The sequence below is a fragment of the Thermobia domestica genome, chromosome 6 (genome assembly GCF_964235325.1).
Source record: "Thermobia domestica chromosome 6, izTheDome1.hap1.1, whole genome shotgun sequence".
NCBI classification, from domain to species: Eukaryota; Metazoa; Arthropoda; class Insecta; order Zygentoma; family Lepismatidae; genus Thermobia; species Thermobia domestica.
Genome location: NC_137459.1, coordinates 161,038,127 through 161,053,823, shown reverse-complemented (window position 1 = coordinate 161,053,823; position 15,697 = coordinate 161,038,127). Strand labels below are relative to the sequence as shown.

The following is a 15,697-nucleotide window of genomic DNA, read 5'->3' as shown; positions in this document are numbered from 1 at the left end:
TATTTCCCTTTCACCTTTTAATCAAGGCGTCCCATGCTCAATTCTCGGTCGAACCACAAACCTTCTTTCATGCGTAACCCAATTAGCGGTTCGGATGTCAGTTTAAGCGAAAGTCTTCTCCTTGATAACCTCGGTATTTCGTAAGGATGTTAAGCCTAAATATACGAAACAAACCAAATTGTATATTTCTGCATGCCTAAATGCGTGTTGTTTTATAAAGAAGCCAATATTGCTTAAATATATTGATAGAAATTGGCAAAATTTATCGATTGCCTACGTAGCTTCCAACATTAGCTTGGATTGGACTTTCAATGATATCTACGTACCGGTACTAAATTTGTAATTTAATACCTCAGTTTTAGCGTACCGATTATGGTACGTTGACCTTTAAATTTTACATGCAAAGCAATAACAGGATTTTCCCGTTATTGTCTTACATTTCAAGTAATGACGGGATTTTCCCAATGGCTAGGGCGGGAGATTCTCAACTTAAGAAATTTACTGACCGCACTTCTTTAAGCTTATGGGAGTTCTTCCGGCATAACCCCGCTGTTGCATAATAACATCAAGGCGAAACAAACTTATTTCTGTGAATATGTAATATAAATACATAAAGCAAAAAATCTAAGTCAAAAAAGCCTGGTTTAAACATCCCCCAAAAAACGGGTTTTTGGCATTTTCAAAAACAACCACTGTTCTTGCCAACTCTGCTTACTTTTGTATATAGGAGGTTAAAAAATTCTTATTATATACATTGGTTAATCCTGTGGAATTCATAATGTAAATATGTTGAAGAAAAATTGTTTGAAATATTTTTTCGAAATTCATAGTTTATTTTCGATGTTTTATATTATTATCAGCATCAACCACTAATTAAATGATTTTTTGTGTTATAGAGAAGCGATGCAAAGTCTGTTTTATCAATTTAAAGCAGTATTTTGAAAAAAAGCCCAAAATTTCCCAAGCAAAAAAGCAAAGCAGAAAAAACCGAGTTTTTTCCCAAAAAAGCCGGTTTTTTCCCGAGCCCTTGCATCTCTAATATAAAGTCAAGGTTTCAATAAACAGATTTAGAATCAAACTTAAATAGCACTTGAGAGAACAATGCTTTTATTCTTTTGAATAGTAGGTTCAAAATAATTCGTATGCGTAAAATTAAATTTGTTCCATATATAATAATTTATATATGTTTATATATATATAAAGTATTTAAAACTGATATGTACAATTTTATTGTATGACAATGAGTGGATGCAATAACTTATTATTATGTTTCTAAAGTTACAAATTCGAGCACTGTTGCCAACGTCATCAGTTTCTTTCTAAACTTGCTCTCCTGCTTTAATAATCGCATCTAGCGGTGAAAGTTGGTCGTCGGTTAGTTGGCAGGAAATCTGATGATTTGAAATCTATTCGTAACATATTTCGAAAGCAACTAATATTTCGATAGCGTATATTTATGTGCATCTTTCTCCTCCGTGTAGGGTACTAGGATTAGTTTTAGAGATGCTTTCGAATTGCTGATAAGATTACTGTTACAACACGAAGTAACAGTCGATTTCACATATCTTCCTTTATTCTCTCATTGTGTATGTGTCGCTCGTTATTTGTTGCTTGACAGGCCCTCAACCAGAGGGAGGATAGGGGGCCAGGTCCCCGTAAACTTTTCGTGGCTCCTCCAGACCTCAATATAAAATGCTATTATTAATGCAAACATCATAATTTAGATATCTAAAAGAGAACTTTTAATGACTTGGGCCCCCTTAATATATTCACGGCCCCCAAACCTTTGTGGCTGGTTTCGGGCCTGTTGCTTGACAGTTAATTTTTTCGGTATGTGACATTTAGCTTCGTGTTTAGGTGTACTGTGAATGTATTTGTGATCAAATACTGATAACAAAAACAGGATATTCTCACACATTTAGAAAAACTGATTAAACGACCAAAATCTGAAGGATAGAGTGCAAGGTTAAAAAGAACACGGAAATTCTGCCTTGATTTTGACATGCCTACTTCTGTATTACGAAATGCGAGACAATGGCAAGAGCATTTCGTTCTAACTCGGAAGCTGAAAATGTCAAAACTGACGATGATTTGACGCTGATCGTGCTGTTAGTAGTAAGTGCTTTTTAGTTTCTAATTCTTTTTTGCATGTAGACTAAAATTAACTAAAATATTATGCATATTTCTTAGCAATAGTGGAATTCTGGAAATATCTTCATATCACATGTCTTTTGACAGTATTAGATCAGGGTTGTGCACGAATATGACACAATTTTGAGTTAATTCGTTGGCAACACGGTATTAGAGCTTTTGTTGACATGTTTCCGTCAGTAATTCCGGCATTATTTGTTTCCTATAGTTTTCAAATGTTTCGCATTTGCTTTTAAATATTATAATGAAATAGAAAACTGCAATTTTCCTTTGAATTTCCGAAAGAAAGAACTTAAAGAACAAATGAATCAAAGATAAAGTAGGTGAGCAAACGTATTTACATGAAACACATAATATGCTTTATTCACCTAGGAGAGCATAGGAATGACTTTAACGACATTATCTTCAAAACATAATGCCAATGAGGTAGCAGACATATTGTTTAGAACCGAGAATATGAATTTTGGAACCTTGCACTTAGGTTGATAATGGAAATGACGAAATTACTTGACATACATAGCGTTAACCCTTTTCTTTTTCGTAGAATGTCTTACGGTTAGGATAACATTTAAACATAGACAACCTCACGTCTCAAAAAATGAAATCTTATATTAGACATGGAACAACTATTCGCAGAAAGAATTACAGATATATAATAATACTGTACACATTATAAAGGAAACAAAACTTACGCAATACTATTAGGTAATAAAACTTTGAGCTTGATCCTTTGTCCGTTACTACAATGCATGTGTAGTTTCCTTCCAGTTCAGCGCTGGCATTGGTAATGTTGATGTTCCAAACAGGATTGGAAGATGTAATATACTTTTTATATGTGCCTAGAACTGAAGCATACAATTACATATAAATTAAGTGTGGCATAATGTTAAGCTAGTGTTATTCTTGGGACGATAGATAACTGTCATAAGGTAACTGATATACCAACGGGATTTTAAATAGAATGGTGAATGATATAAAATAATAATAATAATAATAATAATAATAATAATAATAATAATAATAATAATAATAATAATAATAATAATGTGTCACGTTTATTGCATAATTTACAAGAAAGAGTTGGTATAAGTTCAACTTAAAACTTGTGTTTTTGTATAACTAAAGTTTAAAAGTAACCAAGAAAGTTCTGTAGCTTTTTCACCCAAATTCTTCGAACATCGATGTATCACCTAAGATGTACCTGGAATATCAAAAATAGTACCCATCAGCATAGAAGACCTTCTGCCAACGTTCTGGAAGGCCATGGATTCCATCGCGGTAAAACTTGGTTTGCCGTGAAGCGAAGAAGGTATCAAGTGCATTTTGCACTTCACTACTAGGGTTTTAACTAGCGTCCTCTAAAGTGATTGTCCAAGGAATGTAACATGTGATAATCGTACGGTGCAATGTCCGGGAAGTATGACGAATGCAATAGTGTTTCCCACCCAAGGCGTAGAATGGTGTCCCGGATCACCCTAGCCACGTGGAGCTTAACGTTTCCTATAACAGGAGGACACTTTTGCGATTCGGAAGTGTTGGCTCCAGAGTTTTGAATTTTCTTGAACACGGCTCAACTGCTGACAGTAAACAGCTGCATTGATGCTCTGACCAACTGGTAGAAGTTCTCGATGCACGATGCCGCGAGCAGTCCAGCAAATACACAGAAGAACCTTTTTCTATTACAGTGCTGGTTTCGGCTGTTTGGAACAGGTTCATGGGATGCTAACTAATGATGACGGCGCCGCGCCGTGGAGCTTCGTACGAGACCCACTTCTCATCACATGTCAACACCCTTTCCACAAATGGCTCCTTCCTCAAACGAGAGAGTAAAGAAACATAGGTGTCCGTTCGCGCTGCCTTCTGACCCGGAGTTAAATCATGTGGGACTTATCGACCCAACTTGAAGTACTTCCCAAGATGATGCAGGTGCTCCCGAATAGTTTCTCCGTTCACACTGAATTGTAGACCCAGTCCCTAACATGCCTGGCCACTGTTCGCCTCAATTGCTGCCTGAAGATCTTCATTTTGTACTTGTGTCGGTCTTCCGGTACGTTGTGCGTCTTCGATTGTTTCGTCACCGTTCTTAAACTTGCTAAACCGCCGTTGCACTGTCCGGGTAGTCACGACACCCTCACCAAATGCCGGGCATATCTTCCGCCCCACTGCAGCGGTGTTTGACTCAAGTTTGAACTCGTACAACATATAAGCCCTTATGACGCTCTGTGGAGGTCCCATGCTTACTCTGTCCTTATGCAAGTTCACGGTGTAACTGAACTGCCAGAACCAGGTAGTATGTTGGATATACCCACAGCAACATCTGACCTTTGCCTTATCTCGATTCGCATTCAGCTTACGGTGTGAGGGCCAATTGAACACAGACCTCCACAAAAAGCGACAAAACTTTCTTGGGACTAAAGACTGATAGTTGTAGAAAAGTGCTATATTTTGCCATTTTTACAAGAAATCTAGATTAATTGCCATTTATTGTAATCCCTGGTCATACTTGTAATTTTATGGTTGCTTCTTAAGTTTTTCTCACCTTTCTATCATTTTTTCTCACCAGTCACATTGTTTACCATTATCGTGGAAGATAGGTCACTGAGGGTATGAAATTTAACGCTTCCCACCGGGGAGGATGAATTTTTGTTGATCAACTAACTACATGGAAAGCGTGATTGGGATCCTAAAGTTCTAACATACTTCAAATATGCACCTGTCAAATCGGGAGATGTTGAATGATCGTATTTAAACCGCAAAAGAATCTTAGCAAATACACAATACAATTTATATGTGGACAACTTGAATAAAATGGTTGTGATATCGTGCAATCAGAATAAACTACATGTTGTATTGGACGATAGTTCTATCAAATACATGGTAGGGTTTAAGCAAAATAAGCTTTACTAATTTAAACCGTTAACGGTTTTTCACTATATTAATTAGTATATTTTCTTTTCAGATTTATGTTCAAAATATTAATATTACTTATTGATATATGCTATAATTAATAATTTTCTTCTTTACCATAATTATGATGTTTTCCAATTTGATACTTTCAAAGTTATTGATTAGTGCTATATATTACAATGCTTAATGCTTTTAATATAATCTTTTAATAAATTGGTGGAACAAAAATACAATAAATATATGTGTTTGCAACATAAATTGTCATTTTTAAATTTTACGTACTTTAAAAATTTATTTTGCCATTTTGTCTGTCATTTTCGGTATCTTATTTTGCACCAAGTGCTGGTCTTTAGTAATTGCAAATAAATTAATTAACAAATAAGACCATCTAACACCTTTCGGACTTTTGAATCGGACTATATATATATAAAATTTAAACTTAAATGTATTATTTTCCCGTATAATATATTTAATATGTTTACTGGAATTATAGGCAAATAATATGAATTAATTTCTAATAATGCATGAATAAGTTGAGCTACATACGAAAAATCAATGAGTAACTATTTGTTATGAATTCTTTCAGTGAGAAAAATAGTTTGAGAGGGGCTTCACTCACAAAGACTTCGGTTTTTATAAAAATCACTAGATGTTTTTTTCGGGGGGGAGGGCTTGAAGCTTATACGCATAGGAATGACTAACATTAGATTTTTTAAAAAAGAAATCATGCACTTTGGATGGGCTTCAGCCTCAATGTCCCAAAGCCCGTAAATCTTCCACTGATTATGGTTGGGATGATTTTATTGGGCGTAATGAATAACCAAGCCAAATCAGTTCACGGGGATTGTCTTTTCTGTTCCTGAGTTGGCGTTTTTGTGGGACATATGCTAAACTATTAGAATGTGGTTCCTGTGCTGCTACCAGAAAATGCATAATTTTCTTTACAAATATTGGTAATTCGTAGTAAGTATTGATACCGGTACCATCATTCTAATATCAATATTTGTAGTGTGTATGCAGTTTTGTGTAGAAAGTAAAATGTATAAATACTGAAGGAAAACGTTGCACAGAAACGTTATGTTCATATGTTGAACATACTTTTTTATATGTTGTGCAAAGTAACCCCACCTATGGGGTTACGTTACACCAAAGTTTATATTTCAATAACTATGGTCATACTGAATGTTTACTAATGAACTTGCACTAATGTTTTCCTTATATATATATACAGGGTGGGCCATTTTAATTAATCCACGGAAATATCTGAAAAATGATAAAACATAGAAGAAATGTTTCAAGTACACGTTATATATTGCTAAGGGGGAAACCCAATTCCGCCAAAAGTACCCCTCCCCGCCCCCCTAAATGGGGGTAACGGGGAGTAACTTTGAAATGTCAAATGGGAACATGGGTCGAGTAATACCTCGTTCGAAAGGTCTTGGAAAACTAAGTAACGCTGTACCAAAAGATGTTTCATATTGTGCACCAGTTTCAAAATGGCCGCCATGACATGGTTCCGAAACTCCAGTACCCGTAGTATGAAAACCATGGAAGGTAAATGAATGGAACAAAATTGAAATACGTAAATATCATAGGGCATATCGAATGATGTAATCCCTGTGATCCCAGTGGCCTCCCTAAAGGGGTCTTGTGGGCTAACTTCAAAATTTCAATGTCCGACCGGACAACGGTTCGGGCGTACGCTTGACCTACCAAATGCTGTTTGGAAGGCAGACTTCATGGATAGAGAATTGGTGCACTAAGTTAACGCGGATGGCCACAGTTACATTTTGATTAACTATTAGCATTCATGTCATATTGTGAGCTTGAGGGACGAAACGGTGTGTACGTATATCCCCGAAATGCTTCCTGAATAACCAGCACGCATTGCATAAAAGTTTCTCTTTATTTAGTCACTACAGCGTCATCCTTACAAACAAATGTTTCAACCACACCATACCTATTTGTAAGGTTAGCCTTAATTTACGAATTAAAGTAGAGTTCTCGTTTGAACTTTCTCTTTACTTTCCACCCCACTCACATACTGAGCGCAGGGAGAGATTATTTTGCAGGACTTGGATTTCTCTCTATACATTATGGCAATTTTACTCTAATATTTTTATCTCTGTTGTATTATTCTCGAGCCTTGGAAAGCCTCCGTGGTTTTCCTATTTAATTTTCGTTATTTTCATTTATGTCTAACCGTATTCATACTATGGGCACTAGACGTTTTCTTAGACACAGTCACCATGTCTTTGCGATCATTTTGAAAACGGTGTCTCATGTCGAAAATTTTCTTACAGAAGCTGTTTGATATTAATTTGTCTATGTAACGTGATGTTACTCGCTTCAAGCTGCTATTTGAAATTTTCAAGTTGGCCCCGGATACCTTTCAGTTGGCCCTTGGAGTCACCCCGACAACACCTCTCGATGTGCCTTACGTCAGTTAGCTACTCCAGTTTTTCTTTTGTTGATTTATCTCCAATCGCTTGCATACTACGGGTACTAAACCTTTTCTCTGACACGGATACTATGTTTCGGCGGCCTTTTGAGAACACTGCCATTTCACCTCAATCGTTTTCTCCTGCGAGATGTTTGATTTTGCAAGATTTATCGAACGAGGTACCACTCGACTCATGTTACTATTTGAAATTTTGAAGTTAGCCCCCAAGACCCCTTTAGGGAGGCCACTGGGATCACAGGGACCACACCGTTCGATATGCCCTATGATATTTAAGTATTTCAGTTTTGTTCCATTCATTTACCTTCCATGGTTTTCACACTACGGGTACTGGAGTTTCCGAACCATATTATGGCGGCCATTTTGAAACCGGTGCACAATATGGAACATCTTTTGGTACAGCGTTACTTAGTTTTTCAAGACCTTTCGAACGAGGTATTACTCGACCCATGTTCCCATTTGACATTTCAAAGTTACCCCACGTTACCCCCATTTAGGGGGGCGAGGAGGGGTACTTTTGGCGGAATTGGGTTTCCCCCTTAGCAATATATAACGTGTACTTGAAATATTTCTTCTATGTTTTATCATTTTTCAGATATTTCCGTGGATTAATTAAAATGGCCCACCCTGTATATATACGTATATAGCTATGCGATTTTCTTTAAAATGGCTTAAATCTTGTGCAAAATAACCCCCTCTTACGGTATTTGTAAATGATCCGATTTTAATCAAATTTGCCATGATGGTAGATCTTAATCAGTTATATAGGTGTATAAAATACGTTACGGTTCTCAAGTTATGCTGTAAAAAACGGGGTAGGTACACACACATAGTAGTATTGGCTGCACTTTGCCTAACTTTTTGGCCCCTGGGTCCCTGCCTCAGGACCCATGGTCCCTGGCCGGGGTCAATGACCTAGGGGTACCTAGGACCACCCCCTCTAAATTTTGGCAGGGGTACCATGGCCCACCCCCTAAATTTTGGCAGGGGTACATAGGACCACCCCCTTAAATTTTGGAAATTGCCAAATCTAAAAATTTGGTATGGTAGGGTAGGACCATAGTATGTACCTCTATCAGTATTGGGGGTCTATGTCGTTCCCTTTCATGGGTAAAAAATTGCCAAAAAGTCAAATTTCGGGGGTTTTTGACCTAATTTATCCCCTTGGATGAGGTGTTATTACCCTATATGGTTATATGGGCGTATACAGGGGTCCATTCCCTTTCATAAGACATGGGTATATTAATGCACCCCTTGAAAAATTTGGGAGGGGTACCTTGGCCCACCCCTTAACTTTTGGAAATTGCCAAATCTAAAAATTTGGTATGGTAGCCTAGGACCACAGTATGCACCTCTATCAGTATTGGGGGTCAATGTCGTTCCCTTTCATGGGTAAAAAATTGCCAAAAATTCACATTTCGGAGGTTTTTGACCTAATTTATCCCCTTGGATGAGGTGTTATTACCCTATATAGTTATATGGGCGCATACAGGGGTCCATTACCTTTCATAAGACATGGGTATATTAATGCACCCATTGAAAAATTTGGGAGGGGTACCTTAGCCCACCCCTTAAATTTTGGAAATTGCCCAATTTAAACATTTGGTATTATAGTATAGGACCCTAATATGTATTATGATAAATTTGGATGGTCCACCTCGTTCCCTTTTAGGGGTACCAAATTGCCAAAATATAAACGTAAGCAATACGTAGTACCACGTGTTTGGTTTTGACCTAATTTATCCCCTTGGATGAGGTCCTATTACCTTATATGTTTATATGAGCGTATACAGGAGTCTATTACCTTTCATAAGACATGGATATATTGGTGCACCCCGGGAGGGGTACCTTGGCCCACCCCTTCAATTTTAGAAATTGCCCAATTTAAACATTTGGTATAATAGTATAGAGCCCTAGTATGTATCACTATAAATTTGGGTGGTCCACCTTGTTCCCTTTCATGGGTACACAATTGCCAAATTTTAGTACAACCACGTGTTTGGTCTTTTGACCTAATTTATCACCTTTGATGAGGTGTTATTATCCTATATCGTTATATGGGCGTATACAGGGGTTCATTACCTTTCATAAGATATGGGTATATTAATGCACCCCCAGGAGGGGTACCTTGGACCACCCTTTAATTTTGGAAATTGCCCAATTTAAACATTCGGTATAATAGTATAGGACCCTAATATATATTAATGTAATTTCGTTCCCTTTTAGGGGTACAAAATTGCCAAAATATAAATGTAAGCAATACGTTGTACAATCCGCGGCAAAAAACCTGCAACATGAGCATATAAGTTTATTGTGAAATGACGAAGTCTTTTGCTCCAAAATAAGTGTGCACAGAAGGAGGCCGAGGTTTTTCCTGGCGTGATTCGTTTCACTTAGACGTTATGTTCATTCCCTGTGCTGTTAGGCGTAGTTTCACAATAAACTTACATCCTCATGTTGCAGGTTTTTTGCCGCGGATTGTACCACGTGTTTCGTTTTTTTACCTAATCTATTCCATTGGACGAGGTCCTATTACCTTATACGTTATATGGTCACGTATGGGGATTCATTTCCTATCATAAGACATAGGTACATTTGTGCACCCGGGAGGGGTACTTTGACCCACCCCTTTAATTTTGGAAATTGTCCCTTTTATATGTTTGGTATTATAGTATAGGACCCTAATATAAATTACTATAAATTTTGGTGGTACACCTCGTTCCCTTTCATGGGTACACATTTGCCAAATTTTAGTACAACCACGTGTTTGGTTTTGGCTCAATTTATCCCCTTGGATGAGGTCCTATTACCTTATATGGTTATATGGTCATGTATATATTGGTCCATTTCCTATTATAAGACATGGGTACATTGATGCATTCTTTAAATTTTTGGAAGGGGTGCCATGGCTTACCCCTAAAATTTTGGAAATTTTCCAATTTGAGCATTCGGTATCATAGTACATGCCTCAACATGTATCATGATAAATTTGGGTGGTCCACCTCGTTCCCTTTTAGGGGTACAAAATTGCCAAATTTTAGTACAACCACGTGTTTGGTTTTGGCTCAATTTATCCCCTTGGATGAGGTCCTATTACCTTATATGGTTATATGGTCATGTATATGGGTTCATTTCCTATCATAAGACATGGGTACATTGACGCACCCTTTAAAAATTTGGGAGGGGTATCTTGGCTCATCCACTCGGTTTTAGAAATTTTTTAATATAAGCATTTGGTATCATAGTACAGGACTTCAATATGTACCACTATAAATTTGGATGGTCCACATCGTTCCCTTTCATGGGTAAAGAACTACCAAAAAATCAAATTTCGGAGGTTATTGACACCTATTTAGCACGTTATATGGGTATGTACAGAGGTTTATTACCTTTATATGTTTATGTTCCCTTTTAAATTTGGGAATTATCAAATAACAAAATTCGGTAAACGTTTTCTAGGACCCATTGGTGTTCCTCTTATGACCAAATATTCAAAATTTAAAGGTTATTGACCGGCTTTATTATTGAATAAGTACAGGATTTATTACTTTTTCATAAGACACAGGTGTATTTGTGTACCAATCTTAAATTTTGGGAGGAGGTACATTTCTTATTGTCATATCAATAATTGGTAATTGGATAGTATCTCATTCATTGGGTAAATCATTGTCAAATATGAGTATGATCACGTGATCAGTTATTAACCTATGATGGGATTAGGAGTCCAGAACATTGGTACATTGAAACTTTGTAGAATAATTTGAGAATGCGTCATTGGTTTTGATTATTCCCGCCAAATATAAACGTAAGCAAGACATTGTACCACGTGATTGTCCTTGATGAGGTAGTGTACAGGGATTCATTTCCTTTGTTGTGGTACTTCTTAAGTTTGAGTACACACACACACTTCTAGAAAACAGTTGGTTCTACTCAGGTAAACAATTGACGGACATTATTGACCTTATTGAACATATAATGATATGATTAACTCTAAGACTTAGGTATATCAAGAGAAGTATTCTTTAAATTTGGGAATGGTGATAAACAGAATTTTAACATAAGGTGCGAAATTTGAAACAATACATTGAACTTTAGTCACAGCTCATAGTCTAAGATCATTGGTGGTGATTGATTTGAAATCTGATAGCTAACCTTATTGAATCTTATGACTCATAGACGAAAGGCAATACATGCTACAACAGTTTGAAATTTAATCATAAGGTGATGTAATCTGACACTAGCAAAGTTATTGTTAATGCAATTTGATTGGATGATCACTATCTTTCCTGCAATCTGATTGGTTGATCACTATCTTTCGTGCAATCTGATAGGTTGATGAGTTTTAAATCTTTTTCTGCATTCAGTTTTGTTTTAACATTTAAAAAGTTTTTGAATTTTTTTTGTTTGAAACTTTGGTTTGAAATTTTTTGTTTGAAAATTTTCAAAATTTTGTTTGGGATTTTTTCGTTTGAAATTTTTGTTTGAAAATTTTTTTCGTTTGAAATTTTTTGTTTGAAAATTTTTGTTCGAAAATTTTGTTTAAAATTTTTTTGTTTGAAATTTTTCGTTTCCAAATTTTTTGTTTGAAATTTTTTGTTTCAAAATTTTGTTTGAAAATTTTTTCGCTTCAAAATTTTGTTTGAATTTTTTTCGTTTGAAATTTTTTGTTTGAATATTTTTTCGTTTCAAAATTTTGTTTCAAAGATTTTTGTTCTAAATTTTTGTTTCAAAGTTTGGTTTGACATTTTTAAAAGTTTGTGCACTTATTAGTAAAGAACTGGAACTGTTTAGAGCAAAAACCTCTGGCAACATTGTGGTGCAATAGTACACGTCAGAACATGATAATGCAACGTCATCAGTTTTGCATCATATATAAGTATCGTTCGAGTTAGTATTCATGATAACATCATCATGGCTACTTGTCTGCAGTTTCTAAACACGCGTGATGTGATGAAATCATTTACCAAGATTACTGATTTACAACAGAATGTACCTTATAGAATCTTAGCTAGCCAAATGATCCCTACAAAGTTTGGATTAAGAATCGTAGTGAAGCTTGAAAATGATAAGAATATAATTTTACCAGCAAGATATTTACCCATGGAAGCATCAAAACAAGAAGAACTGCTGCGTTTCTTAAATTCTGGATCTGTATCTTTATGTTACAAAGGATTCTTGGGTCGAAGTCATCAACTTGAATTTAGTACATAGCCAGATTCGTCAGCAATTGTGATGAAATCATGAATTCAAACGTCAGCACATCAGACATAGTTGTATGAATGTGATTGGTCGGCATGACGTCAGCAACTGTGATGAAACTATAAATTCAAACGTCAGCACATTCCTTACCAATGACGTCAGCAATAACTATAAACCAGCAAATACAGTGTCATCCCACGAAATCATTTGAGCAAGTGCTTTTCAGGAGGAAAGATGTGTACTTCTAACGATAAAGAGTTCATCTTCGCAAGCTATTATCCAATAAATATATTTCAAACAAAACATGTGATGATTGGTATCAGTGCTAAAACATTTGAACCTGTGATTCGATTGGGCAAAGCAGAACAATTTGGTGTACAACTGACCTGTGAAGAATGGCAAATATTATGTTCACGAATCGACCAAATGAACGATTATTTTCATGATGAGCTAAATGTGACCATAGTCAAATCATTAGGCTCAAATCATGAAGTGGTGCTGCGTACAGTCCTCGAAGAGAAGATGGTGCTGTTACGTAAAAAGAGTACATTTCATGTCCCTCGCAATATGGTGTATCTAACACAAACGGAATGGAACAAATTCATCAGCGTATTTCAGTGTGCGAAACATGCAGTGGAAGTGTGCAACAAAACTAGTATATTCCTGAAAAAGTACTATTTTGAAAAATGTGTTATGCATATTGTACAACATGTATCTAGATATTGTGATGGTTGTCAACATCGTTCGTGGGTGCATACCTGCATTGATAAACAGTTTATTTGTGATCAAATGGACATTGAGTTTCCACCAATTGATATTGCAATAGACCTTAAAAGACTTCAATTGGAATTAAAATTATATGCTAAAGACAATCTAGTGCACGAAGTTCAAAATACATTGTATCGACAATATCCAGAACCACTATCTGGTATGGATGTATGTGGAGTGTAATAAAATGATCCATTTCAATGAATTGTGTTTTTTCATTTCAAGTACAACCCCAGGTTCTGACGTGTACTATTGCACCACAATGTTGTCAAAGGTTTTTGTTCTAAACAGTTCCAGTTCTTTACTAATAAGTGCACAAACTTTTAAAAATGTCAAACCAAACTTTGAAACAAAAATTTAGAACAAAAATCTTTGAAACAAAATTTTGAAACGAAAAAATATTCAAACAAAAAATTTCAAACGAAAAAAATTCAAACAAAATTTTGAAGCGAAAAAATTTTCAAACAAAATTTTGAAACAAAAAATTTCAAACAAAAAATTTGGAAACGAAAAATTTCAAACAAAAAAATTTTAAACAAAATTTTCGAACAAAAATTTTCAAACAAAAAATTTCAAACGAAAAAAATTTTCAAACAAAAATTTCAAACGAAAAAATCCCAAACAAAATTTTGAAAATTTTCAAACAAAAAATTTCAAACCAAAGTTTCAAACAAAAAAAATTCAAAAACTTTTTAAATGTTAAAACAAAACTGAATGCAGAAAAAGATTTAAAACTCATCAACCTATCATGAATACTAACTCGAACGATACTTATATATGATGCAAAACTGATGACGTTGCATTATCATGTTCTGACGTGTACTATTGCACCACAATGTTGCCAGAGGTTTTTGCTCTAAACAGTTCCAGTTCTTTACTAATAAGTGCACAAACTTTTAAAAATGTCAAACCAAACTTTGAAACAAAAATTTAGAACAAAAATCTTTGAAACAAAATTTTGAAACGAAAAAATATTCAAACAAAAAATTTCAAACGAAAAAAATTCAAACAAAATTTTGAAGCGAAAAAATTTTCAAACAAAATTTTGAAACAAAAAATTTCAAACAAAAAATTTGGAAACGAAAAATTTCAAACAAAAAAATTTTAAACAAAATTTTCGAACAAAAATTTTCAAACAAAAAATTTCAAACGAAAAAAATTTTCAAACAAAAATTTCAAACGAAAAAATCCCAAACAAAATTTTGAAAATTTTCAAACAAAAAATTTCAAACCAAAGTTTCAAACAAAAAAAATTCAAAAACTTTTTAAATGTTAAAACAAAACTGAATGCAGAAAAAGATTTAAAACTCATCAACCTATCAGATTGCACGAAAGATAGTGATCAACCAATCAGATTGCAGGAAAGATAGTGATCATCCAATCAAATTGCATTAACAATAACTTTGCTAGTGTCAGATTACATCACCTTATGATTAAATTTCAAACTGTTGTAGCATGTATTGCCTTTCGTCTATGAGTCATAAGATTCAATAAGGTTAGCTATCAGATTTCAAATCAATCACCACCAATGATCTTAGACTATGAGCTGTGACTAAAGTTCAATGTATTGTTTCAAATTTCGCACCTTATGTTAAAATTCTGTTTATCACCATTCCCAAATTTAAAGAATACTTCTCTTGATATACCTAAGTCTTAGAGTTAATCATATCATTATATGTTCAATAAGGTCAATAATGTCCGTCAATTGTTTACCTGAGTAGAACCAACTGTTTTCTAGAAGTGTGTGTGTGTACTCAAACTTAAGAAGTACCACAACAAAGGAAATGAATCCCTGTACACTACCTCATCAAGGACAATCACGTGGTACAATGTCTTGCTTACGTTTATATTTGGCGGGAATAATCAAAACCAATGACGCATTCTCAAATTATTCTACAAAGTTTCAATGTACCAATGTTCTGGACTCCTAATCCCATCATAGGTTAATAACTGATCACGTGATCATACTCATATTTGACAATGATTTACCCAATGAATGAGATACTATCCAATTACCAATTATTGATATGACAATAAGAAATGTACCTCCTCCCAAAATTTAAGATTGGTACACAAATACACCTGTGTCTTATGAAAAAGTAATAAATCCTGTACTTATTCAATAATAAAGCCGGTCAATAACCTTTAAATTTTGAATATTTGGTCATAAGAGGAACACCAATGGGTCCTAGAAAACGTTTACCGAATTTT

The 15,697-nt window shown here is 35.0% G+C and overlaps 1 protein-coding gene across 1 annotated transcript in view; it reads right to left on the bottom strand.

Annotated features, from left to right (window-relative positions):
• Positions 1-15,697, bottom strand: part of LOC145688294 (uncharacterized) — a gene marked incomplete in the record, with an annotated part of 187,839 nt that overhangs the window by 138,884 nt on the left and 33,258 nt on the right. The window contains 1 exon segment of the mRNA XM_081762297.1: positions 2,844-2,996. Within this exon segment, the coding sequence (XP_081618423.1) occupies positions 2,844-2,996 (153 nt within the window).